The sequence below is a fragment of the Gallinula chloropus genome (genome assembly GCF_964237585.1).
Source record: "Gallinula chloropus genome assembly, chromosome: 5".
Classification (NCBI taxonomy): Eukaryota; Metazoa; Chordata; class Aves; order Gruiformes; family Rallidae; genus Gallinula; species Gallinula chloropus.
Window position 1 is genome coordinate 70,924,703 of NC_140090.1, and position 24,049 is coordinate 70,948,751.

The following is a 24,049-nucleotide window of genomic DNA, read 5'->3' on the forward strand; positions in this document are numbered from 1 at the left end:
ACACCAAGAAATCCCTGGATCCCAGAGCAGTTGGGATGTGTCAGGTCTTCTGCCTGATGTTCCATTAAAAAAATAAAAAATCAAGGGTTGTCTTTTGAAGGTATCCTTTATGTGCACAGTGCTGCATGAGCATCACTTCCCATTAGCTGTATAATAAGATTTTCTGTCCCTCTTGCATGTTAATTATTTACCTTTGAGAGCACATTCGTAGAGCAACATGACTTATTTAGGGAAAGATGCAAACCTTATGCAAAGGATAGATGCTTTCTGCTCTACATTTTTTCCCCAGGAGTTTAAGTAGAGTACCTTGAGACTCAAGGTGAAGAAGGGATTGTCCTGAATGGGAGATTTTGCAAATAAGCATGTTCAGCTTGTAGAAGGTGAGGCAGGAAAGGGGATGTAGCAGTTGCGTAGTGATCTTGTAACTGCCTGCGCAGGGGTTTCTGCCCAGGAGGGGCTAAGGGGGGGGAAGGAGGAGGTGTAACAGAAATTGATACAAAAAAAGCTTACTCAATGGAACCTCCAGTGGAAACAGGACGTGAGCTTGAAACACAGTGTTACTTTCATCCAGCTAGACTCTGAATGGTATCAGTGGGTTCATGCCTGGTCCAAGCTGATAACAATTTGTGTGATAAGGGTGTGGTTTTTATCATGGTAGCTAGTAAACAGCTGCACAAAACTTAGTCATGCTTATAAAGTCAAGTGCAGCCTGCTATCTCTGTGTTGACTGCTTGCTGAGCTAGGGTGGAATATCTGAAAGCATCTGAATCATTTAGGAGCACAGCTCTTAATGACTCTGAGATGAATACTTCACTTGGGCACTTGCTGCTCCCCCTGCTTGTATCTACAGCATTGTAGTTGTGCCTAGTCATTTGGAGAGCAGTGGTAAGGGTTCCTGCTCTGAATGGCTTACTGTCCAGGACAGTGAATAATGGAACAACGAAAGGAGGATGGTTGATTGATGCCATTCTTCGTGTGAATAAATAGGTATATTTGTAGAGAAGGGGCAAGGACCTTTCTGTGAGTGTGAAAGCAGGCAAAGCCACATGCCCATCAGAAGGGATATGTGGAAAGGAAAAGGAAGTTGATGCCAGACTTGATTTTGCTGCTTATGTGTGTACTGGTAGATCTTCCTCTGAGCAGCCCAGGAGAGAAAAGGAATGGAACAGGAGAGTTCAGAGGTGAGATCAGCCCGGAGGCACTCACCATGGCTGTCCTCAGCCTTGAAGAGACTTGTCAGCCAGGAGTGTCTCAGGACTTGAGAACAGTGAGCTGTCAGCATTTCCATCTGCCACTGCAGTATGTTCCTCTGCTCTTTCCACTCAGCTGCATTGCACAGGAGAGATTGCTCTGGCTCTTGCAGACCTTGAGGAAGCTCTAGGTGCTGTGTTCTCCACCTTTTCCTCCCAGGAGGAACTTTCCAATGCTACTTAAAGATGCAACCTGTTGAACACTTGGAGTAATTTGTTGTAATTTCACACGGACAAACTCCAGCCCTTAAATGGGGAGTGTTTGCTCCTTCTGGAAACAGTGAAATTCTTCAAATGAGTTATTCTGAATGGGGGAGCTGTGAAGGTTTATGGTGGAAATCAGAGGTTAAAAAGAAGTTGCTAGATATCTCCCACATCTTTCAGTCTTTCATTCCCACTTATTTGACCTTGTTCCCTGGAGGGGCTTGAGTTGTGGGTTGACCAGTAGATTTTGCCCAGCTGTATGGGAATGTTCCCCACAGCTCAGAAAATGCCAGTCATTAGCTCCACTTTGGTGATGTCAGGAAGCTGAACAGGGGGTGAGTACTCAGGCTTGCACAGATGCACACAGTTACGTGCAAGCACACACAAAGAGCTTGCAGTTAAAGTCTACGTGCCCCTCTCTTTTAACAGGGGAAGGCTGCCCCAGCTGTGTATACAGCTTGGTGTTTCCCTTTGATCTGTGTTTATTTCCAGTGTTTCTCATAGGCTGGATCCTGGTTCTCCTCAGAGCTGGCTGCTCGTTTCCATGTGTGCAGCTGTGTAAGCGCATACAGAGAAGTTCACTGGGGTGACTGGGGTGTAACTGGTTTCAGCGGCTTGGGGTGGAGGTTTCTCTTCCTTGCAGCCCCTCCTGTTTGGTTTGCTCCTGTCATTTCCTTGCCAACCTGAGGGCAGGGGATAGTCTCATTCTGGTAGTGGAAGCTGTGCTTTGCAGATGCCTCCAGATCCTCTCTTTTAGTTTGCCTACCTGCTCCCACACACGTGGCATTGCTGCCCTTTTCCAGCTGCACACAACAAATACAGCTGCCACTCTGGAGCAAGACTTTAACGCTGTCACCAGGGTCATAGTTCAGACAGGCAAATTGAGGCAAATTTCCTCCTTGCTTCCCAGAGACTCGGCACGCTGCCCCTGCAGCTGGCTCAGGCCCAGTGCCTACAGGAGGGCAAGAAACTGCACTCACCAGGCTGACCTGGCACTTTGTGAGGCTCTCAGACATGGGGCTGGGTGGGCCTTGAAGTGTCCTGTCTGCCCACTCACCCCAAGGCCAGATAAACTCTTATCTAAACATTTCCTGACAGATGTCAATCTAACATGGCCTTAAACTTGGCCAGCAGGATTGCTGGGGACGCAGCGCAACCTATTGCCCGATTAACTGTTGGTACCTCTAGAAAGTTTTTTCCTACTATCTAAGATAATTATTTCAGCGTTGTTCTAGGGAAGCTAAAAAGCTGACCAAAGTTGAGTGCCTCTGTGTGTGTGAAGGGGAGAGTCCTGAACGCTGAATAATCATCTTTCATAGCAAGAATCACTCTTACTAGACCCTAGAACTGCACTGAGGAATTCTGCCTGGGATATGGGAATAGGAGAGGAAAAAAAAAAAATCATCTTTCCTTTTCCTGGTGCATGTGTTTGCCACTTCACCTACCCAGAAAAGCAACTTTGATGCCAAAATAAGTGGGAAACCGGATGGGAACACTTTGTCTCTGGTGGATATTCTACGTAATATGACCCTCTTAGGAAATGCGCAGAGCCTGTTCTCTGTGGCGTGACCTCTTTTAAACTTTTCTTGGCTTGGAAAAGCAGCTTACAGGCTTGGTATTCGCTGGAAAAAGCACATATGGGGATGCGTGTCAGGGAAGGGATTGCAGAGGGGAAGAAGAGAAATCTTAGATCTGGTGCTGTATTCTCCAGGGAGGCACGTGAAGGCCCTCTGGAGTCAAGAGTGTCTCTTGGAGCTTGAGGTGTGGGGCTTTTTGTAGCGTGATCTCTGAGAAACAGCGGAGCAGGAAGGGGGGTTAGGCTGTGGGTTGGGTGCGCTGTAAGTGGTTAGCAGTAGTTGGAGTGGAAAGCTATTGCACAGAGCTCTGCTCAGACAGTGCTGCCTTGCACTTCCCCTCAGCCATCCAGGGGAAAGCAAGCTGCGGGAGTTTCTTAAAGGGTTTTTATTGGGGGTTGTTTTGCTTTGTTTCTTTCTTTCTTTTTAAAGGAACATTTGTTAAAATTGTTATTTAAAGTGAAAAATAGGATTATTCTTGCCAGCTCTTGTAACCTCCACTGCAATTCTGGTGATACTCTGTGATTCTCAAATCCCAGCATCCAGAATGAAGTGTTTTCTGTGCCCCACATAAAGCCCAGGGTATAAGCCAGTGTAATCTATGCACTAAAATAAAAACCCAGAAAGGAGAGGTAGCATCCTATGTAGGTGGCTTTGGGGAGGAAGAGGGGGTTGGGTTTTTTCAATCATGTGATGTCTGAGCTGTTTTGTTTTTTTATGGGGCCTAAGTCATTATCTTTTGGACACATGAGATAAACAGCAGGACATCAGAAACTAAAGGTTTTAAAGAAATAAAATGTTTTATGACTGCTTGATTGCAAAGTCAACAATACAGCCTTCATCTTGTGGTTCTGATCCAGACTAAACTCCTTTGAACTTCGCTGAAATCCCATCTTGGGAAATCCTTGGGACAGTGGTAAGAAGGAACCTTGGATAGCTTTTGCTATATATATAGGGAGAGAGGAGCAGTGAGGGTTTATTGATCCATTTCAAGAAACAGCCTCATCTTTTACTCTGGGCTGTATTAACTAGCAGAGAAAACTTCCTACTCCCTAGGCACTCCACATACCAGTGTCATAGCTGAGGTACATGAGGACCTGAAAACCAAGAGTAGATTTAGCTGTGCAGGACTCTGTTGAAGGAATTAGGATTAGCTCTGCTCTGTGGATGAGTGGTGCGTGCTTCAGTTCCTCAAGGGATTTACCTGAGGTCACGCAAGCTGTCTGCGGACAGGTCTCCTGACTCTCACTTAAAGGTCTTCCCTGCTGTGTAACCCTTCTCTGCTTGTGGAGGGAGTTGAAATGTCAGCCCCGTTGGGTTGCTGCTTCACCCTTCCTGAAAGTGCACGCTCTGCCAGCTCCTGCCTGGAAGCATCAGGACAGTCAGGAAAGCTGTGCTGCTGCTTTGCCGTTTGGCTCTCCTGATGAGGAAACCCACTGCAGCCTCTCCCCAGGTGAATGGTTTGTGGTGAAAATTACCTTCCTTTGTTGTTTTTCGTGGGGTTTAATTATCATTTTTAATACCAGTGATTGTTGAAACCAATGGAGAGTGATTCCCAGGATGGGATGCTGTCTAGAAAATACCTGACCATAAAGCAGTACTTTGGCTTACCTGAGTTCATGAGGCCCTGTGAGAGACATAAGCACTACAAAGTAACAGGGAAGGAGGGGTGTGACTGTGATTATAATGCAGTGCCACTGCAAGTATTTCTGTTAGCTTGTGTGTTTTAGGTGTTCCAGCTCTGCTCTTTTTTCTAAATTATTTTTGTTTCCAAAACAAACCATGAACCTTTCAGTGTTTGGTTTGCTCCCAGGTGGGATCCTAACCCTTTTCCTGCTGGGAGGATTCAGGCCAAGCGAGTGTAAGACAGCTAATCCTCTCACAAATGTTAGTTTATTCAACTACAGCTGTTCTTGGTTTGGGAGAATTAGAATTGTGGCTGTGGCATTGCTGACCCAGGCAGGGGTTGTCATGCTCTTCTCCAGCTCATCAAGTGTTCCACAGGTAGAATGTCCTGCACTTAATATAATGACTGTTTGAGCCCTGTTGGAAGCACTAGGAATTTTGTAGTTGAACTGAAAAAAATCAAGCAATTTTCATGTCTTAAGGATACATTTTGTCTGGCTTCCTGCCCAAGGGAATGGGTTTCAGGGGGCCAGCTTCATCATTTTGTCCTTGTTTGAGGTTTGAGCAGTCATAAGTCTCTTCACCTTCAGATGTGCCCAGAGGAGAGAGAAAGAGTTGAAGGAGGGTGTCAAGGGTTGTTAAGGGGAAAGGGCAAGACAGGGCGTGGTTTTGTTGGGGTGTTTTTTCCACCTGAAGCTTTCATTTTATGGGCGATACAGGTAATTAACAATGTCTTGACAAGGAGTTTGCACTAGTACAACCCACCAGTTGAGCAGAAGCAAGGTATGTTTTCACACTCTCTGGTACCTCCTTTCAAAAAACTTTTATTTCCTGGTTCCTCTATAGGTATCAGATCAGGACATGACTCATCTGCTCTCACAGTGCTGGGAGCTGTGCTTCTCTGCTCAGGTTTCCCTGCTGAGTAACATACGTAGTTAATGAGTTAAAACTGTTTGTCCATTAACATTAGCTAACTGCTGGATTTATGAAATTACTGTATTGATGTTCTTCATGTGCAATAACCCATATCCAATAGTAAAAATAGTGGTAGGATTTCTTAAGTTCTCCTGCCCAGTGCTTTTTTCCACACCTCTGATAGTGACCTTGGCTGGTAACTCTTTTTTTCCTGGGAAGTCTGAGGTTAAATTTAAAATAATTTTACAAGGTGAAATTACATGCACTGCTTCCTCTGTTCCAGATGCATGCCCTCTATACCTGAAAGGTACAGCAGATATTTGATGACTCCTTAAATATTTCTGACAGTGTGAAGGGGTATTAGATGAAGAGCACATGCTTTCCTTCTGGCATAAGAGATTTTATGTAAACAAGTGTTCCAAATGGCCACATTCTTAGAATATTTTTTTCATTAGGAATTACGATTTTCTTCCACAAGGTGAGGAAATTGGAATATAGCTTCAGAAAATAAATATATGGGGTGAGAAAACTCTGCCCTGTCTTAATTAACAGTAAAAATTTCTTTTCATAGCAACAATTTATCTGTGTAATTGAATAAAATATGTTAGTAATAACTTCTGTTACCAGATGAGAATACATTCTTGATATCAGTGTATTCCCTGCTCGTTATTTTGAAAGGAGAAAATACATTTTCTGAAGTAACAAGTTGGCAGTGCCCTTTATTCTTTCACTGATGGACAAATGTCTGTCTTGCAAAGCAAGGACTTCTTTCAACTGGTTTGTGGTGTCACTGATTTAAAACTTGACTATAGCAGGCCCCAAAGCCCAGAGTTCCTTTCAGTAGTATTACAAAGAAACAGCAGCTCTGAGAGCAGTCCAGGGACACACTCTGGCTGCCTGGTGGGAAGCTGCCTAATATCTTGGGTTCTTCCAGTCTCAGCACAGGCAGGTGGCCTTCAAGGGTCCCTTCAGAGCCCTGCTAATTCATCTGCTTTCTTGTGTGCACAGTCTGACATGTCTTTGAGGGTCTGTGAGGACTTGGTGGTAGTAGATCCAAACGGGAGAGCTCTTCCCATTGCCTGGCAGTTGGAGAGGCAGTTAATGATTATGGGGTGAGAGCATCCTCACTTTCCAGTGTCTGACCTTGCAGGAGCCTGAAATACCTCCTCGTTTCTTTCCAAAGGCGTGGTGCTTAGCCAGGAAACCTCTGAACAGCATAAGCAAGAATAGCTGGCGAGTTGGGAAGATCTTGGCTATCTTTGCTGGTGACCTAATTCTAGCAGCAAAGCTGAAAATCCGCCGGCCGCAGCAAAGCAGGTTACGGCCGCCTGGTCGGCGAGGCGGGTTCCTGGTGAATGGCACAGCGGCTCTGCAGGCACGGCGGTGGCGTGAAGGAGGCGGCTGCGCTGGTTGGAGAAGCACTGCCAGACTCTGTGGCTGTGAGCAGACTGCACATCCCTAGAAGGATAATTATAATGGTATTAGTGGGAACGAGGGCGCAGGACACCACTGGCTATTTAAAGAGCAGGTCTATTTTTAACAGCCTCTTAACAAAGACGGGGTTTTTATTAGGCTGGGCTAGTCGGGGCTTTATAATTAACGAGCCTGGGTTGCGTGTTTACAGCCTGCTCTGCATGTTCGCTGGTAGCCAGATGCAGGGTTGTAACTGTATCTCACTGACAGGGGGATGAAAACCACAGTACCTGTGTGGTCGGCAGTGAGCAAGACTGAGAAGTTGGTGTCAAATGATCTAGTACAAGAGGTACCCGGATGTGCCCGTGCCGGTAGCAACCAGTAGTTTTAAGTCAGAAGGAGAATGTGATGTAGAGCATTTGTGGCCTGTGAGGGCTGTGATGTTTAGCATGCTGTTGTAATCATAGCTCAGCCTAAAAAGGGGGTTAGCTGCTAGCACCATGTACTGTGCTGTAGTAAAGTTCAGTTCATTAGGTTCACCGGGGATTAGAATGCTTCATGGCCAAAATCAATAATAGTAGATCCTTAATATATAATTTGGGGGGGCGGGGGGAGGGATTAACTTTGATAAATAATATGCTGCTCCAGAGCATCTGTTGCTATTTGACATCTCAGCAACTGTCCACATTGCTTTCAAAGAAAAGCAGAAAGCCTTAGAGGAGCTGGGAGGAGGGAAAATGAAGCTGTTGAATGGGCACTGGGAGCTTGATGCTAGGCCTGGGTGAAAATGAAGGGGTGAGAGAAAACGCCAGGCACCGATTGACTCCAGTGCTCTGCTGGGCAGATGGCCACCTGTGCTGCTCTCATCACCTTTCCATTGTGAAGCAGAGACTGTTATGTTTGATCTTTCTCTGCTGAGTAGAAGTAGTGTCTCATTGGTGCCTCAGAAGATCAAAGGGCTTAGGAAAGTATGAGTAGCTGTGAGCTCATTCTGGAGGAGGCACCTTCCAAAATGGCTGGTATCACTTTTATTACTGTGAGCATCAGCATTCAATTCTTTTTTGGCCATTTCTTTAAGCATTGTAGTTTTGAAAGTCCTGAGAATACAGATGGTCTCTTTTGACTATTATTACTCATTTAAATGAAGCTTCTCATTCTAGGCCTCTAGTTCAAAGAGAACAACTTCAAGATAGGCACCAAATAGGACCCAAAGGCCCAGAAGTTATTGTGTGAATAAAAATAGCCCCAGATACATCACTTCAGCTTCAGAATCATAATGTTGCCTTAGTCTAATTGTTTGGTATCTGCTTGATTTAGGATTTCTGAGTGCAGTCACAGGACCCTGTTCAGACGTCAGTGCATTTGGCAACTGTATTTTTGTTCCAAAGAGTTTCCAATGCAGTAGACTGTCAGAGAAGAGCACAGAAACAAAAACCTGGGCAGGCTGAAGGATGATGGATGGTGATAGCAGAGCAAACAGTCCAGGCTTTGCAGTGCTGGTTGGAGGTCAGAGTGAAGAGGAAGGTAATAGAGACTCAGTCTGGGATAACAACTGTACTTGCTGAAGTGCTCTCTGAAATGAGAGTAGGACTCTGAATCTTCCAAAAGTGTCCTTTTCACAGCTGTGTCTGCAGTGCTGTGGCCTTGAATCCTGGAAGTGGAAGCTCTCTCACATGTGCACGTAACTCAAGGTGTTTGTAGGTAAACCTCTGCACTCACTGAACAATGTGATTTCCACATGAGAACAGACTGAGCAGCCTTTGGGAGATACAGCTGAAAGCGTCTATTATCCCTCTCTGTTGCAGCCCAGGAGTCACCTGTCCTGCAGAAAGGCTGACATTTTCAGCCAGCTCCCCCATTATTTCACCAAGGGATTGGAGTCTACCTAATTTCCCCTCTCTCCATCCCTCTTTTCCTCCTTTTTTTTAAATTTGTTTTGGAAAGCCGTGGAGTAATTAATTTGCCTTGAAAATCATCATGAAATTAGGAGAGCCTTCTCAGTTGTATTCAGTTTACCTGGAAGGATCCCAGGAAAGGGAGAGACCTGAACAGTTTTGTGATGTTGAGAGAGGTGGGAAGAGCATGTCTCCCTCCAGACTGCAGTAGTAGGCTAGAAAGACCCGTCTTGCAACAGACCATTGGTGGCAACAGACCACTTGGCACGAGGCTTGTTGGTCTTGCAGCCTCTGTTTGCCAAGAATCTGAAGCTCTTCCGGAGTTTAAATCAATGACGAGTCTTCCCATCTAGAAGAGTTTGGGATAGAAGTAATTTCTGTGTGCCTGTGGGGGTGCATTTTGGCCATATGCTAGCTCTGTGGTAGGAGGCCATGCTGGGCTCAGGGGGATAGTCAGGCCAGGGTTTGTAGGACAGCCACTTTTAAGGTTTACAATGTGTATTTTAAGCATAAAGCAAGAATTTTAACTTACCTTAAGCTTTGTAGCTTCTATTCCAATGCAGGGAAGGGGCTGTGTGCTACAAAACTGGCTATCTTTTCCAAATATTTCTGTTGTTGGGTAAGATGCTTCCTTTCCCATTGTGCCTTGTCTTGGTTTTGTGACTGAGGTGGCCTTTGAACAAGACACTGCTGTTGCCGAGTGCATCGATACATCACTGTTTGCATTTCATTTCAGCTACGGGCTTGAATCAGGGATGCTGCTTTCCTGAGCACTGTACCACCAGGTACCTCCCTGTTCTGCAGCTTGTCACCAGGCAGAGGTGCATTGATTTGTGTGACTTGGAAAAGCTGCATTGCCTGTATTTTTATGGTTTATTGCTGTTACTGCTGCTGTTTAATCGTGAGTCTCCTCATCTGTGGCTTGTTTTTCATCTGCCCTTGATTTGAGAATAGATGGGACTATGTTCATCTTTAACTTGTGCACGCAGAGCTGATGTGGTTAAGATCAGGCTGGAAGTGCTGTCCCTAGAACTTTTTTGTTCTTTCGGATTCCTATTTATAATACACTGTCAGGTCCTTTTATTGTCGGTTCCAGTTTGTCGTTCCTTTTAAATGATAGAAAGGCTTTAAAGACATGGGAAGTTCGAAAGGCTTTTTTGGTCCAATTACTTTTCCGTGGTACATTCTATTAGCTTTTGCAGTACAAACACTCCTACGTGCCAGGAACCATCCCTAGGAATTGACTGGAAACAAAAAGAAAAAGGCAAATGAGCAAGAATCTCCTTCAACTGGGAGCAAACACGGGAAAATAAGTAACTGTGAGAGGAGACCTGATTTAAAACCAGAAAGCAGGGCTTGCTCTGAATGATTTCACAGCTTGGGGTGGAGGGTGTGTGTGTGTGTGTGGGGAGAGTACTGACTTCTAACTGCATGTTTCTGAGCCAGTTTTCCTTCTGAAACATGTGTCTTGTCTCTGGTGTCCTGTGGAACTGGGGTGAGCGGGTGTGAGTGTGTTTATTGCAGGCTGGCTGGGCGCCACCGCAGCTTCATTGCGCGTGGCTGGAGGGCTCGCAGCAATTGCATAACGCTCTGCAGCAGGGAAGGCACGGGCTCAGCCCCCAGCTGCCTCCCTATTCCTGAGCCAGGTGCTTGGCAAAGCCTCTTCTTTCACTGAAGACATGAGGGTTCAGTCAAGCAGGGGGTAGATACCATCACAGAGAGGTCTGGGCCGGGGGTTAGAGACAAGAGTAAGGAAAAAACATCAAGTCATATGATGGCTGTCTGAGATAAGCATGCATCTGACCTGCAAATTGCTTTTAGAAGGAAACCATATTTTCCCCCGTTTTCCCTGCCCTGTGGTTTTTGCATGTGTTTCTCATTACTTTTATCTCAAAATCATTCTCATCCAATGAATTATTGATGTGGGGTCACTCGCGTTTCTCCAGGAATTGCTTGCTTTAACCAGTGATCCCTCCTGAATTTTTTAAGCAATCTATTAGCTCTGAAATCCAAACAAAGTTGGTGGTTTCTGATTTCAGGGTTAAATTAGACTTGACTTTGAAAAGGTATAGAGGGAAGAGGAGGGGGGCAGAGGGGAGGGATGATAATGGCCTTTTCCATGTTAGGATCTTCCTTCTCCTGGTTCTTTTGGTGGTTCTTGTTGGGTTTGGTTGGTTTTTTTTAACATCTCTTGAAGATCAGGTGCCTTATTTAACCTCAGTAGGACTTGAGCATCTTCCTAATGTCAAGCACATGCCTAAATCCGCTGTTGAATTCAAGCCCTATGGACCTGCAGGCACAGTACAAAAATATCAGGGAAATACTTTGCTTTTCCCTCAGATGCTCCCTTCTTTTAACATACAAAAATCAGAATTCAGCATTTTGAAATGCTGCTGGAAGCGAGTTGGTCATTTCCTGCTGGGAGCAAGGCTTGTTCTTTCAAAGATGGGAAAAGTGTGTCTGTGTGTGTGTGTTTTGCAGATGTTTGGGCCTTGATTCATCAGAGTCTTATCAGCAGTCTGACTAGGGGATAGTGCTGAATCTGGTAAATCTGCTGCTTCAGAGCTGAGAGTGCACGTGTGTTTGACTGACTCCTCAGTAGAGAAAGTTTCTTGTCTCAGTTTCCATCGCTCTGCCCGTGGTGGAAGCTGGGAAAAGGGGGGGGGGGGAACCCAAACCAACCAACTGAAAACCTAAGAGCTGTCCTAGTTATGAAACTGCAGTCTCTCCAAGGATATTTACAGTTAGGGGTGGCTCCCTGACCATCTTGCCCACAGCCACTGCTGCAACAATGCCTTTCCAGCCCAGAGCAGACCCTTGCAGGGGGCTTCTTGGGTGTTGAAGGTCTGTAGGTTTCTAGCCCATGTGTAGCTGCTTTGTGACCAGCAGACACAAGGCATGGAGGTGCTGCCCCAAGTCCCTCAGCTCTGTGGACTTCCCAGACAGGGAAGAGGTTGGTGGCTTTGTGCCCAGCTTGCTGTGGTTCAGGGTGGTGGAGTAGGTTGATTCCTACCCAAACCTCTCAAAAATACCCTCGGAGGAGTTGGGTAAGGAAACAGGGAAGTTTGCTTTGCACCCACACCTTTTTCTGCACTGCAGTTTTGATTCAGGCAAAAGGGAGCCTGGTTCCTGCAGTGGGATTTGAGTGAATGCTGTAGAGTGAGACAGCTGAAGCTATGAGCAAAAAGCACGCATAAATAAAGGCTTCCTCCCTGTGCTTTATATAATCAGAGTGGATGATGTCATTGGGAGCCAGAGAGGAGAGCAGGCTGTGAAATTGCAGCCCTCTGCAGCCAGGCAGAGCCAAGTGCAAGGAGGGGCTGCACAGAGCAAGGGACTGGCTCCTCTTGGATAAGAGGCTCAGGACAGAGGGCCTGGGGGCTCAGGCTTGGAGGGGAACTGTGGGGATAAAGTAAACAATCCAGATCCAGTCAGAAGCTCTCACACAGGCACAAAGTGAAGGGGGGGGAGAACAGCACAGGTGCAGTGGGGCTACCATTTCAGGGACTGGCAGCTGTCTGTAGCATGTTACAGATCAGGTGGGGGGCTTTTGGGCTTGTTCCTCCCTCTTCTGCTTCAGTCTCCTGGTCTCTCTGGTTAGGGACTGATACACCTTTTCCCAGCACAGCTCCTGGCAGAGAAGAGATGGCATCCTCACTCTCCTTGCCCTCTGCAGCCTAGAGCAGCTTGCTTACAGTCTCCCCCTGACCCTGCACAAGGAGGGGCAGCAGAAGTGGCAGAGGGTCCCTGTCCTAGCCAGAGCTGGCAGGTGGAACAAGAGAAAAGGTTGTCCTCAGGTCTGTGGAACAGTGTGAGGCTCTGGTTTTCTGAAGTCACCCGGGCACTTTGCTCCTTTTCTGGCCAGTGTGATACCCCACGTAGGAATCTCAGATGAGAGTCTTCCCCTTCCCAGGGGAGCACTGGATTGATCTCTTAGGAGAGAGGAGAGCCCCTTTCCTTTCCTTCGTGGATCCCTTATTCAGCACATCCTGCGCCTACTGTGTGCTCAGGATGCTGTTTTGAGAGTTGGACTTTTTTCCAGGAAGAAGGGCTTCAGCTTCTCCCACCTCCCCTGCAGCTAGCGTGCAAAGGCTTCAGCCTTGCCTGAAACTGGAATTCTCCTCCTGTCATCCTCTGTCTTTCCTGGGATCAAGGCAGCGAGAGGCAGCAGCCCTTCACACCAAGCCCGAGTTGTTTCTCTGTTATATAACAATATGGGCATTTAGACTTGTTTTTCCAGATATTGGCAGATGCGTCAAATATTGGCATAATCCAGTGGTTTACATGGAAAGCTGTCTGGCTCTGTCTGGAGCCTGCACAATGCTGGCATTTTCGTTGCATACAAGAGCCTGCAGCATTGTTAGAGCCACATTGCAGCAGAGTCCAGGTAAACAAGGGGAAAAGCTATTCGTATCGTGGCTCGATTACAGCTGCCCAGGTACAGCTCCAGGACTTGATAAGAAAGATTAATAGGCTTGTGATTGCTTTCTCTCTGCAGTGGTCCTTTAGCTAAGTTTGCTGTGATGCTTTTGAGCTCTGGAGTTCTATTTCTGGCTTTTACTGAAGCCGCCCATCGGTGCGTCAGACCTGCCTGTGTGCTCTGTGGTTTAAGAACCCATCGTGGTCTGTTTGAGGGCTGCTGGAAGCTGAGAGAGGTCAGGGACTGTGGGTTAGATTTTCAAAGTTTAAAAGCAGTGTATTGAGACAGAGGGGAGAGCTGGGGAAGCTGTTAGATCTGAACTCTCTGATGGAAAGCAGCCGGCTCGCGTGCCAGAACAGTTTGTGGGCTTGTTGCTTTTCGCTATCCCAGCCACACCGAGCCCGGGAGCTCCCAAGCAGCTCTGTCAGTTTCGTCCCCAACAGTGGGAGGGGACTGAAGGGCCTGCCTGCCCCTGGTCTGCACCAGCCTGGGCACTGTGGCTGCCCACTGCTGTATGCTATGGTGAAGGCATCTGCATTTCCCTTGGTTAGGCTGTGGTTGGAGGTACAAGTGCACTTATGTCTGCAGTGGCACTAGAACTCAGCGTGGCTCAGCTCTGAGTGCAAAACAAGGGGAAAATCCACCAGCAGCACGGAAGTGATTGTTTTGGTCAAATCTCCCAAACCTGCCTCAGCTCAGCCAACACCACCTGCCCCTGCAGTGTGCTCATTGCCCAAGCCGTGCCGCGGTCTGTCTGAGCTTATCAGCTTGTGCTCACACCCTCTGTCACAGGCAGGTGCACCCTCCTGATGCCTGCTGTGCTGGCAGAGGCCATCACCCCTGCTGCAGGCCACAGCCCTTGGCCAGCCAGCGGAGCCACTGTCAGGCATGGCTTCCCTGAAAACCACCTGGGCCAATCTCCCAGGCTTTGAGAGCCAACACGGGCATCCAGAACTGGGGGAGTGTCCCCTCTGGGGCCACCCATGCTGGAAAATTACTTTCTGACAGCTTTTCCCGAATCCTCTTGAGGACCAGCCTTCTAACTGCTTTGCCCTCTCCCTGCCTTTGTTGGGACCCACAGAGAACAGCAACCTTCTTCAGTCTACCGTGGTGCTGGGGCACAATGGGAAGTGTTTCAGTGTATGGGGTTTTATTACTAGACTGGAATTTGCGTGTAGCTTTCAGGGGTTCAATGTGGTTGATCTCATGGAGTGTGCACATACCCCAGCTTTTGATGTGGCAGATCACAGTGCCGTCCTTTAAAGCACCCTCTCTGCAGTCCAGCCAGTGCTCGCTCCTGCCCCAAGCTGATGGCTGGTTCCAGGAACCACAGTTCCTGGTGCCTTCCCCAGTTCCTAGTAAAACCTCCAGTGCTGAGGCTCGGTCCAAAGCTCAGGTTGATCAGTTGTCCATTGCAGTCTGTGTTCAGGAGTGGACTGTGATACATTTGATGTTGATTCCCCAAACTTTTTGTTTCCTGTTGCACAAATAATTCTCTTCTTGCCATGGACTGGGAGCTTCTTGCCTGGCAGGGCAGGGAGGAGTCTGGTCCCTACCTGTAGCAAGTGTTCTGTAGCGAGTCCCATGTTAGGTGGAACTGGCCCTGCTCTTCAGCCCCCAGATCTGTGTGCAGATACCCTTAGTTAGTGCTGTGATGAGACATGTGCTGCTCTGTGCTGCAGCTTGATGGCTAACAAATTCTGACTCGGTGACTTGCCTCTGTGGTCACTGAGGAAATCTGGCAGAGTCAGAAGTGGGTTCAAAGCCCAGAATGCCTTTAACGACAAGAGCACCCTTCTTTCTCTAGCTGACAGAAATCAGTGTTCAGTCTCCTGTGGGATGATGTGAACCAGCAATGGTTTTCCATCGCTGACCCTACAGATCATGGGATACTGGGCAAACACCTGTAGTGGGTGCACACAACTCCTGTTGATCAGGCTGTACATTGAAAATGAGCTTCAAAGTAGAAAAAAAATCACCCCAATGTCAGACATCATCTGGGTTTAATGTCAGTGGGATTTGCCCTAGAGCAAGCTGAGAAGTAAGAGATAAGATTGATGTGATTACTGGGTTTTTTGGTTTGATTTTTTTGTACGATGATTTCCATTTCCCCACCCCTCCAGTTGTTGAAATTTAATGAAAAACACGTGTTCTTCAAGGCCCTTGCTGGTCATACGCAGCCCTGTGGCTCTTCTTGAGGCAAAACGATGGACCCTTTGTAAAAAGATTTATAATAGAAACAGTGAGGAGCTCAGAGCTACAGCACCACTAGCGAATACTCCCCTGTGCTGACAGTTCATCAGCAAAACCCCTGACCCCTCCACCCTTAATCATCCTTGCTTGTCACTGACATAATTGCCTGATTACAGACTCCTCTCCCCCACCTCTTTCAAACTGGGTGCAATAGTGAATTTGAAAAACAAATGGAAATGAACTGTCCGTGCTCTTTTTTTGTTGTTGTGTTTTTTCTCCCCCGGCATTGAGATGGATCAGACTGAGATTCAGTTTCTTTGTGCTCGAGCAGGGGCTGGGACGGGCTTTCAGGACTCTTTTGCACCGGTGTTTCTTGCATGTGAATGGTGCAGCTGATGTCATTGTGTTATTGATTGGGAGGACAAGTTTGGACATAAATCATTAATGTCTGGGAAAGGGGGGGAGGCATCCCACACTCGATAGTTCTCCATAAATCTACTGTTCAGTCCTGCATACGTGATAGAGAGGAAGAGGCTGCGGGAACGGTTTCCCTGCGCAGCCTGAAGACAATGTGTGTTGCTGCTGCTGCTGCCTTGACTGTTTTCTCCACAACATGTTTCTCTATTCTGCAGAAAGTGGCTCAAGTTATCAGCTGTGCTATGGTGCTTGAGCTTGCCTTTGTAGATGTGAGCCAAGGTCAGAAGGCTGCCCAAGGGAAGGTCTTGGATTCTCTTGTTCCCACAAACCTTGCACCCCCAGCAGATTCCAGACCTGGGCCCAGGAAGGAGTAAGAGCAGAGTTCTTGGGAGCTACCATCCCTCTAGCTCCTTTAACTGCCAGCAGGGGTGTTTGGGTGTTCTGGACTCACCATCTTTCTCATAGATCTTTTTAATTTGGTGCAAAAAGACAATGCTTGCATCACTTCATAGCCAATTTCTCTGAGCCAGCAATGCACAAGTGTGCAAGGGGTAGCAGTTACCTGAAATTGCTTTCACAAAGGTTCTTCTCATCAAAAGAGAGACAGCAAATAGCTGAGAGAGAGCAAACCCATGAGTTACTCATACCATTTGCCTGTGTGCCTTGCCCCTGCACAAAGTGCATCCGGATGATTCAGATTATCAATTCAGACAGCAAGAAAATAAACAATGTCTGTCAGAGGTTAGCAATAATGCAGGTATTGGTGAGCAGCTGATGTTTGCAGTGTAAATAGCCGAGTGGCAGTCTGTCCTGGTACCTGTGGGGAATCTTGTGGTGTGTGGGGAGAGAGAAACGTGAAAAATGCCTCGTGAGAGGGAAGTAGAAAAGGAAACAAGGTTCCCTTTCCAAAAGCAGAGCTCTGATCCTCCTCTTCTCCCCTTGCAGCCGAGCTCACCTCCGCCTGTGTTTAGAACGCTTAAAAGTTCTGATACCACTAGGACCAGACTGCACCAGGCACACAACGCTTGGGCTGCTCAACAAAGCCAAAGCACATATCAAGGTAAGAGCTGCTTTTCCCAGCTGCTTTCAGCCTGGGCTGTTGGGAAGTGCCATTCAGTCCCTCGTTCTTGCTGCCTAGAGGTAACTCTGTTAAAGGAGACGAACACCTTTTAAAAAGAGAAAAAGAAAAAAGACAAGCAAGCCTTGCCCCCTTGGCTAATTTAATCATTTATCATTCCTACATTGTTAGAAGAGTCCATAATGAACTCTGTTAACTACAGAAATGATTGATTTGGAGAGCAGGGGTCTTGTGCTGTATGGTGATCATTTGTTGACAGCTGCAGTTCTTTAAAGAAAAACATCTACTGTTGAGTAACTGCATTTTGATGGGAAATGCAGCCTTTTTTTTTTTTCTGAGGTACTGGTGAGTTTCCATTGCCGAAGCATTAGCACAAACCACAAGAGTGTGAGAGACAGGGTTTGCTTGCTGGGGTTTCATGTGTGAGCCTGCCAGCTAGCCCAGCGCTCTTCTGGATGCGCTTTTGGCAAAGCAAAGCATGAAAAGAAAGTGCTGCATTGTCGGTATCTGGAAGAGGCTGAAAGACTTTGTCGCAGGTCAGGATAGCAGGAGGGAGGATGGGGTGGTGAAGGAGAAAAAAGTGCTGCTGAAGAGGCAGAGTTAGCCTGAAATGACTCCTCCTTATGCAATGTGCTTGTTGTAGGGAACAAAGAACAGTGCCCTGGTAGATTTCCCAGCTGTGATCAAAGAAATCTGTAGTAGGTTATGTAAATCGCTTACTGAATAGAAAACTGTTTCTGAGAAATCCTACTAAACCATGCAGCAAGGAACACAGAACTCCCAGGGCACGTTTTTATGTTACAGTGAATCGAACAAACCGTGAATGGGTTTTGGGTAAGGGAATCGAGGCCCCTTCGTGGACAGTGCTGGTAATGCAAGTTGCTGAGCGCATGTGGAATGACCCACAAACTGCTACAGTTCAAGTCGTTTCCCCTGGGTAGGCTCAGTCCTCAGAGACTTTTTATACTAGTGTGTATGATTTATCAGGACTTGGGAGTTGAAGAGATCTGTGGACATGGAATTGTTCTTGGAAACTGGGAAGGAGCATGGTTCAGGGCTCTTCTACAGCTGAAGTGCTGCTGGGACCTGGGAAGGCCTAAGCAAAGCAAGTGGCTAGGCAGTGGAGGAGGGAGGGAAGGACAAAAGGATGAAACTAATTACTGAGTCACGTTTGATCGTGTCAGAAACTTGAAGAGGTTGAGAGGAGAAGCCAACACCAGCTTGAGAATCTGGAACGAGAACAAAGATTCCTAAAGAGAAGACTGGAACAACTACAGGGTCCTCAGGAGATAGAGCGAATACGAATGGACAGCATTGGATCTACCATTTCCTCGGATCGCTCGGACTCGGAGCGAGGTGGGTGTCACTGAACTAGCACTGGATCCCCAGGACTCAGCAAAGCAAAGCCATGAGGGCCACCCATTTCTTGTCCCTTGGCTATCCCCCTCTACAGCCTTTGGAGTTTAAGCTACTGATTTTGCTCATGACACGTGTAGGTACAGGCACACGTGTACATATGAAGATTTGAGTATTTTGCCTGAGTTCTAACTCAGCCTGGAAGAAGTGGTGTTATTGACAACCTGAGCTGATTGCTGTGGTATTTAAAGTGACCTGTTCCTCTGGAATAGCTCTCTGAAATGCCACAGCATTAGTTAGCAAAAACAGTGTGATAGCAAGGTGGTAATTGAACACCTGATGGCACAGTTGAGAGATCTGTTGTGCTCTTTGGTCTGTTGAATCTCTGAGCAGCACAAAGAGGAAAACCTTAAGAAGGTATTAGTGAGACTGGAACAGATGTTGCAAAGCAGCATCCAGCATCTTATTCTGTATTTGGGCCATGGTACAACCAAAGTGCCATGGTATAACCAAACAAACACAATCAAATAAATTGCCTCTTAAAATTTCTGGAGTCATTCTACACTACCCCTCCTCCCGTTTTTTTTTTTTCCCCCAAGCTTCCCACAGAGTGATAGAGATGATCAGAATGGTTAATTAAATTCACATAATTGTCTTTTTCTAAACATTCTACTTGAGAGCAATATTTAGACACAATAGATGCTTTGATTTTCACTGACAGACCCAAAGATGCTGAATAGTTGGGTGTGAGTCTGTAGTTTAAAAAATCATTTTTGAAAATTCTGAATGGTATGGGAACTGAGATGTTTTCTATGTCTTGCTTAAAAATAAGATTTACGTTCTAAAATCCACTGAGCACCTCTGAGAGTAACCCAGATCCTGGTGGCAATGCGTTGTAATGGCCCCTGTGAGTGGTACCAGCTTTGGCAATGTGGTATCAAGTAAGTAGCACTTTCCAGGGTAGCCTTATGCTCCCCTTTCTTTGTTGCCCTCTTGTTTTCTTTTTGTTACAACACTGGAGTAGGAGAGCTCCAAAGGAAGAGGCAGAACAAGTTCAGAGGGTGAGGTGACTCACCTATGCTGATATTTAGGCTTTTTATAAATCATGTCCTCAGCCCATCCCTCTCTAGGGGAGAACACAGTAAGTCTTTCTGCTGGACAGCTGCTTCATCCCTGACTGGGAGGGGTCCCGGCAGCTTGCTGGCTTGAGGGGAGCAGTTGGGTCTGTGGTGCTAACCTGTGTGTGTTTCTTTCCTTTTCCTTTTTAGAAGAGATTGAAGTGGATGTTGAAAGCACAGAGTTCTCCCATGGAGAAGTGGACAATATCAGCACAACCAGCATCAGTGACATTGATGATCACAGCAGCTTGCAGAGTATTGGGAGTGACGAGGGTTACTCCAGCGCCAGTGTCAAGCTCTCGTTTGCTTCCTAGAACCAAGTGAGACAACAGTGCAGGGCGAATGATTTCACTGGGGTGATCAAACTGGGTCCTAGATGCCAGTATCCTCTTTCAGAAATTACATATTGACAGCTAGTCCTGGAGAGACCTGTATATAAAGCTTTTGGGGTGAAGGAAGCCTCCACAGAAACCCACATGTGTTCCATTTGGTCATGTTACCAATCCCAATTCCCGCTGGCAAACAGTTAGACCAAACCCTAGTCCCTTTGAAGTCAGTGAAATCCGTTTGTTTCTGTGGGACCTGGATCTAGACCTTAGTGATGAAACACTTTGCTTTGAATTTATTTGTTTGAAAGAGGATACTAGAGACTCATCCCTCTCTTTCTGTCATGAGATCTAAAAAATGTCAGGATTTCTTCTGTTGCATTCAGGTTGAACAACCTAGTTTAGGCCCTTCTGAAGAGCTTTTGTGGTCCTAAAAGGACCGTGCCCTAAAGTTTATCACAATCCAATGCTGTCGTAATGTATTAGGAAATCTAAGGCGGCTTACGTAGCCTAGGAATAGCAGTGACAATAATGATTAAGGTCTCATTCTGTGCCCAGAGAGAGAGGGGCAGCGAAGAGAGAGATGTTCAGGAGAAAACACCATTCAGCTCAGCTTTCTGTTGGACATCATTTAAAAAAGCAAGTACCTCTGATGCGTGGCTAAAGCAGGAGGTACGCACCTGTAATCTACCAGCACACCGTGGGCTGTGTCATGCCTCAGGCTGCCACACCGGCAGCAGATCTCCCCGTAGGCGCGTGCTCTGCGCAGGCACCCAGCCAGCTGAGTACAGAAAGAAACCAGCACACACCAGAGGTGATATGCCAGAGAGTCATGCCCAGATACTGAGCCACTATGACCTTTTTATTTGAAGAGATTTTTTGATAAACATTTGTAAATGTGTTGGGAGGGAAAACACCCCAAGTCTGATGTGTCTTTTTAGAGCTTGTCCATATGAAACCTTAGATGTCTTTTATATGAATTTACGCCATGAGAAGATCTCTGTTTTGATGAAGCACTTGACCCAATGAAACGCAAAGATGCTTTTTTTGCCATGCACACAGTGGATGAAGGCTGTGCTAGCTGGAAGAGCCCAGGTTTGGTGGGGGTTTCTTCAGTTTTCTTTTTAGAATCATTCCCTTTGCTGACTTTTGAAGTTCCGGTCCAGTAGTTAACCTAGTTAAGCTCAGCACGTCTCTGATGTTAATGTAACGTTTTGACTGCACATCCTGTTCCCAAGGGCCTTGCCATCTTACCTGTGCAGGTGCTGTTAAGAGCTGTTATAGCGAATGTTTTCTAATACTCTTGGAGACGAGCATTCTAACCTGCACTTTGAGGGCTTTGCTTTTTTTTTTTAATTATTATTATTATTTTTGTCTTTTTAATGGCCAGGATTATTTTGTTTTCCAAGTTTTAAAAACCTTTTAATAGAGTCCTCACCTATGGCATTGTTTGAGACTTTGTATATCTTTAAGTAATTTAACTACCCCTCATTACTAAGGAAAAAAAAAGAGGAAAAAAAATGCTTTATAAAATTCATAACTTATTGCTGATTTGAATGGGTTGTTAATTTCAGTCCTTTAGATTTTATTTTATTGTTTTAGGTAGAGTTGGGCAAAAAGAGGAAAAACAAAATAAAAAAAAATAAAGACAACCATATTTAGCAGTGCAGTGAAATTGTGTTTAAATGTTAGCATATGGTCCCCATTAAAGTAGCACTTTAACGCCATTAAACATTTCTGTATCTGTAGTGAGTTGTGTTCTTCCATCTTGGTCATTCCTGTCACTTTAGCCGACTCCTCGTTCTTCTTGTGCCCTCCCACCCAGCACTGAGAAGATCCTGAGCAGGTCTGCTCTAGAGTTTTGTGTTATGAGCTGCCTGTGCTTACACAGTCTGATGTTTCCCTTGCCCCCCTCCAAAATGCATCATCCCTGCAAGTGGGACAGCAGACACACTTGACCAAAGAAATACTCTTTCCACAGCTGTGAACAGTTTCTGCTTGTTATGGGTTTTTGTGGGGAGAGGGGAGGTGGTTTTGGTTGCACTTGTTCTTTTTTAAATTTACTTCCAAAGTCTGGGTCAGGTTGCTGGTGTGAAATCTGTTTCCACTTGTGTGTGTGTAATCCAGTGGCTGGGTACATCTGTTCTTTCTTCTCGGAGGTGACCTGGCGAGCAGGAGTCTGCCACAGACTGAATGGGTGAACAAATGGGGCCCAGGGGTTTTCAAAGAAGAAATGCTGCTTGGATTTATGTTTGGGGTTCATAAAATCTCTGCATGACACAAGATTTGGGACAGTCTGAGTGGTGAGAAGTGGGAAACTTCAGCTCCAGCAAGGCCTGATTTGTTTGTTCTTTATTATCCTCCTTGAAAGTGGTGACCACCGGCAGCCTGGGCTTGAGCAGTTGAGTGGTGGTGGGATTTGTTTACATATGACCCTTGTTCTGTAGCTCTCCCAGTGCCTCCTTCTCCCTGCATCACAGCAGGGGAACACTGAAGTTCAAGGAGTGGGCAATGGCTTTCCTCTCCTAGCTGGCACAACACAGTGCTGTGTCTCTGGGTGGTATAAAAGCATCTGAAATGTCTGTTCCTGTGCTGCAGGGCCAGTTTGGCACCTTCTCCCTTTTCTAGTGTTGTGGGCTCAAAGGGGTCTGGGTATCAAGGGCAAATGCTATGGGGAAAATGTAGCAGGGAGTGAGCTTTCATCACCAGCCACCTGCCTGACAGCTCAGCCAGCAGCAGTGACCCAGCCAGGAAGGGCACCGGGACAAAATTAAGAGCCTTTATAACAACTGCTAAAGTCAAGGGGTTGGTTACTCGAGTGCTGGGAGGTTCTTTGGGGCGTTTGTTAGCAGATCTTATCCAGGGCTTGGGTAGCTTCTCATGTGATGGAAACATTTCTCTGGTTTTTCTGGGGTGGCTCTGCCCAGCGTCGTTGCTGCGCTATGGACTCCGGCCTTTTCCCTGTGCTTGCACTTCACATGCTCTGTCACACTCCTCGCCAGTTGTTGCTCTGGTCTGTCACGCTGAAACGGTCAAGGTGGCCTGTTGGCTCAGAGAAGCTGCTATAAATTGCTTTGAGGTTATTGTACAGGCCAGTTGTATGCTTATGTAGGATCATCACAGTGCCTTCTGCTTAAAAACGTATGGACATCCTGAATTGTCCCCATTGTGGCAAGCCAGAACAGCCCCCTTGTGCCACATCAGCTTCAAGGTCATGTCACTTTCCATAGTATCATCAAAGTTCTCCCTAGCTACCCTGAAATCTTGTAAACCAGAATGAGTATTCAAAGGTGCAGATACAAATCCTTGAGGGTCAGTTCTCTCTTTGGAGGCTGAGGTGGTCCCTCATGCTACTGAACTCTAAGAGATCCAATAAAGCAAGTCAGATGTACTGGATTTCCCCAGAGAGGGGCTCACAGAAGCTTTCAGTTTTGTCCAAACTCTGTCCTTCCTGGGGGTGGGTGGGATGTTTCCTTCACCCCAAAAGATGAAGCCACTGAAAGCATGTCCCTGTTTGGGTTCCCCAACTCTGGTGTCTTTAATGTACGATGGTGTGGGGTTCATGCTGCTTCTGAGGCCTCGTTTTACTCCTTTGCAAGTAGAGCCTGAAGTCAAACACTTTGCTGGAAGTCTTCTGCTCCATGGCTGGAGGTGTCTGCTCACCACACTAACTCAGCTCCAGCCAGAATAACGCTTTCTCTTGCCACTTGGTATTTTGGGCACCGAATCACATTCTCTTCCATTGTTTTTTTTTTAAAAACCCTCATTTTCCTTATTATGTCTGTGTCTGTAGGGTAACAGAAGCCCTAGTTCTAGTCTTAGACTAATTTTACAAGAATAAGATGACTTTTCCTGTAAAAACAGAATTAGATGTGCTCTCCTTAGACGCCTCTCCCACACGGTACCCGCACCTGCACGCACAGCTCCCTCCTCAGCTCCTCCTGTCAGGTCTTCCCCCTGTAAATGAGATCCCCGCTGGGTCCTTTCGCTGCGGACAAGCCCATTAAAAAGACCATCCAGCATTTTCCTGCCTTTGACACCAGCGTATTACAGGGTGTCATCTCGTGTCTGCAGACAAGGTGGAGATGACTATCAGGCTGCATTTGTCATGGTTATCCTGTGGCAAGTTGTCACCTGAAGGTCATTTTAATGTCCATTCCATTAGAGGCATGTCAGTGACGGAGGTGGTCTTGCATCCATCTGTCTCTGGAAATCTGCAGGTCACCAGAAGTGGGGTTAGCTCCGCAGACCTGTCACTTCCCAG

The 24,049-nt window shown here is 46.6% G+C and overlaps 1 protein-coding gene across 2 annotated transcripts in view; it reads left to right on the forward strand.

Annotated features, from left to right (window-relative positions):
• The window catches only part of MXI1 (MAX interactor 1, dimerization protein), a gene marked incomplete at its 5' end in the record, with an annotated part of 55,559 nt that extends 35,756 nt beyond the window's left edge, over positions 1–19,803 (forward strand). For both annotated transcript variants that reach the window (XM_084264814.1, XM_084264815.1), the window contains 3 exons: positions 16,853–16,967; positions 18,170–18,341; positions 19,610–19,803. In XM_084264814.1, the coding sequence (XP_084120940.1) occupies positions 16,853–16,967; positions 18,170–18,341; positions 19,610–19,773 (451 nt within the window). In that variant the 3' untranslated portion in view covers positions 19,774–19,803. The remainder of the gene's footprint in view (positions 1–16,852; positions 16,968–18,169; positions 18,342–19,609) is intronic.
• Positions 19,804–24,049: the final 4,246 nt, after the last annotated feature.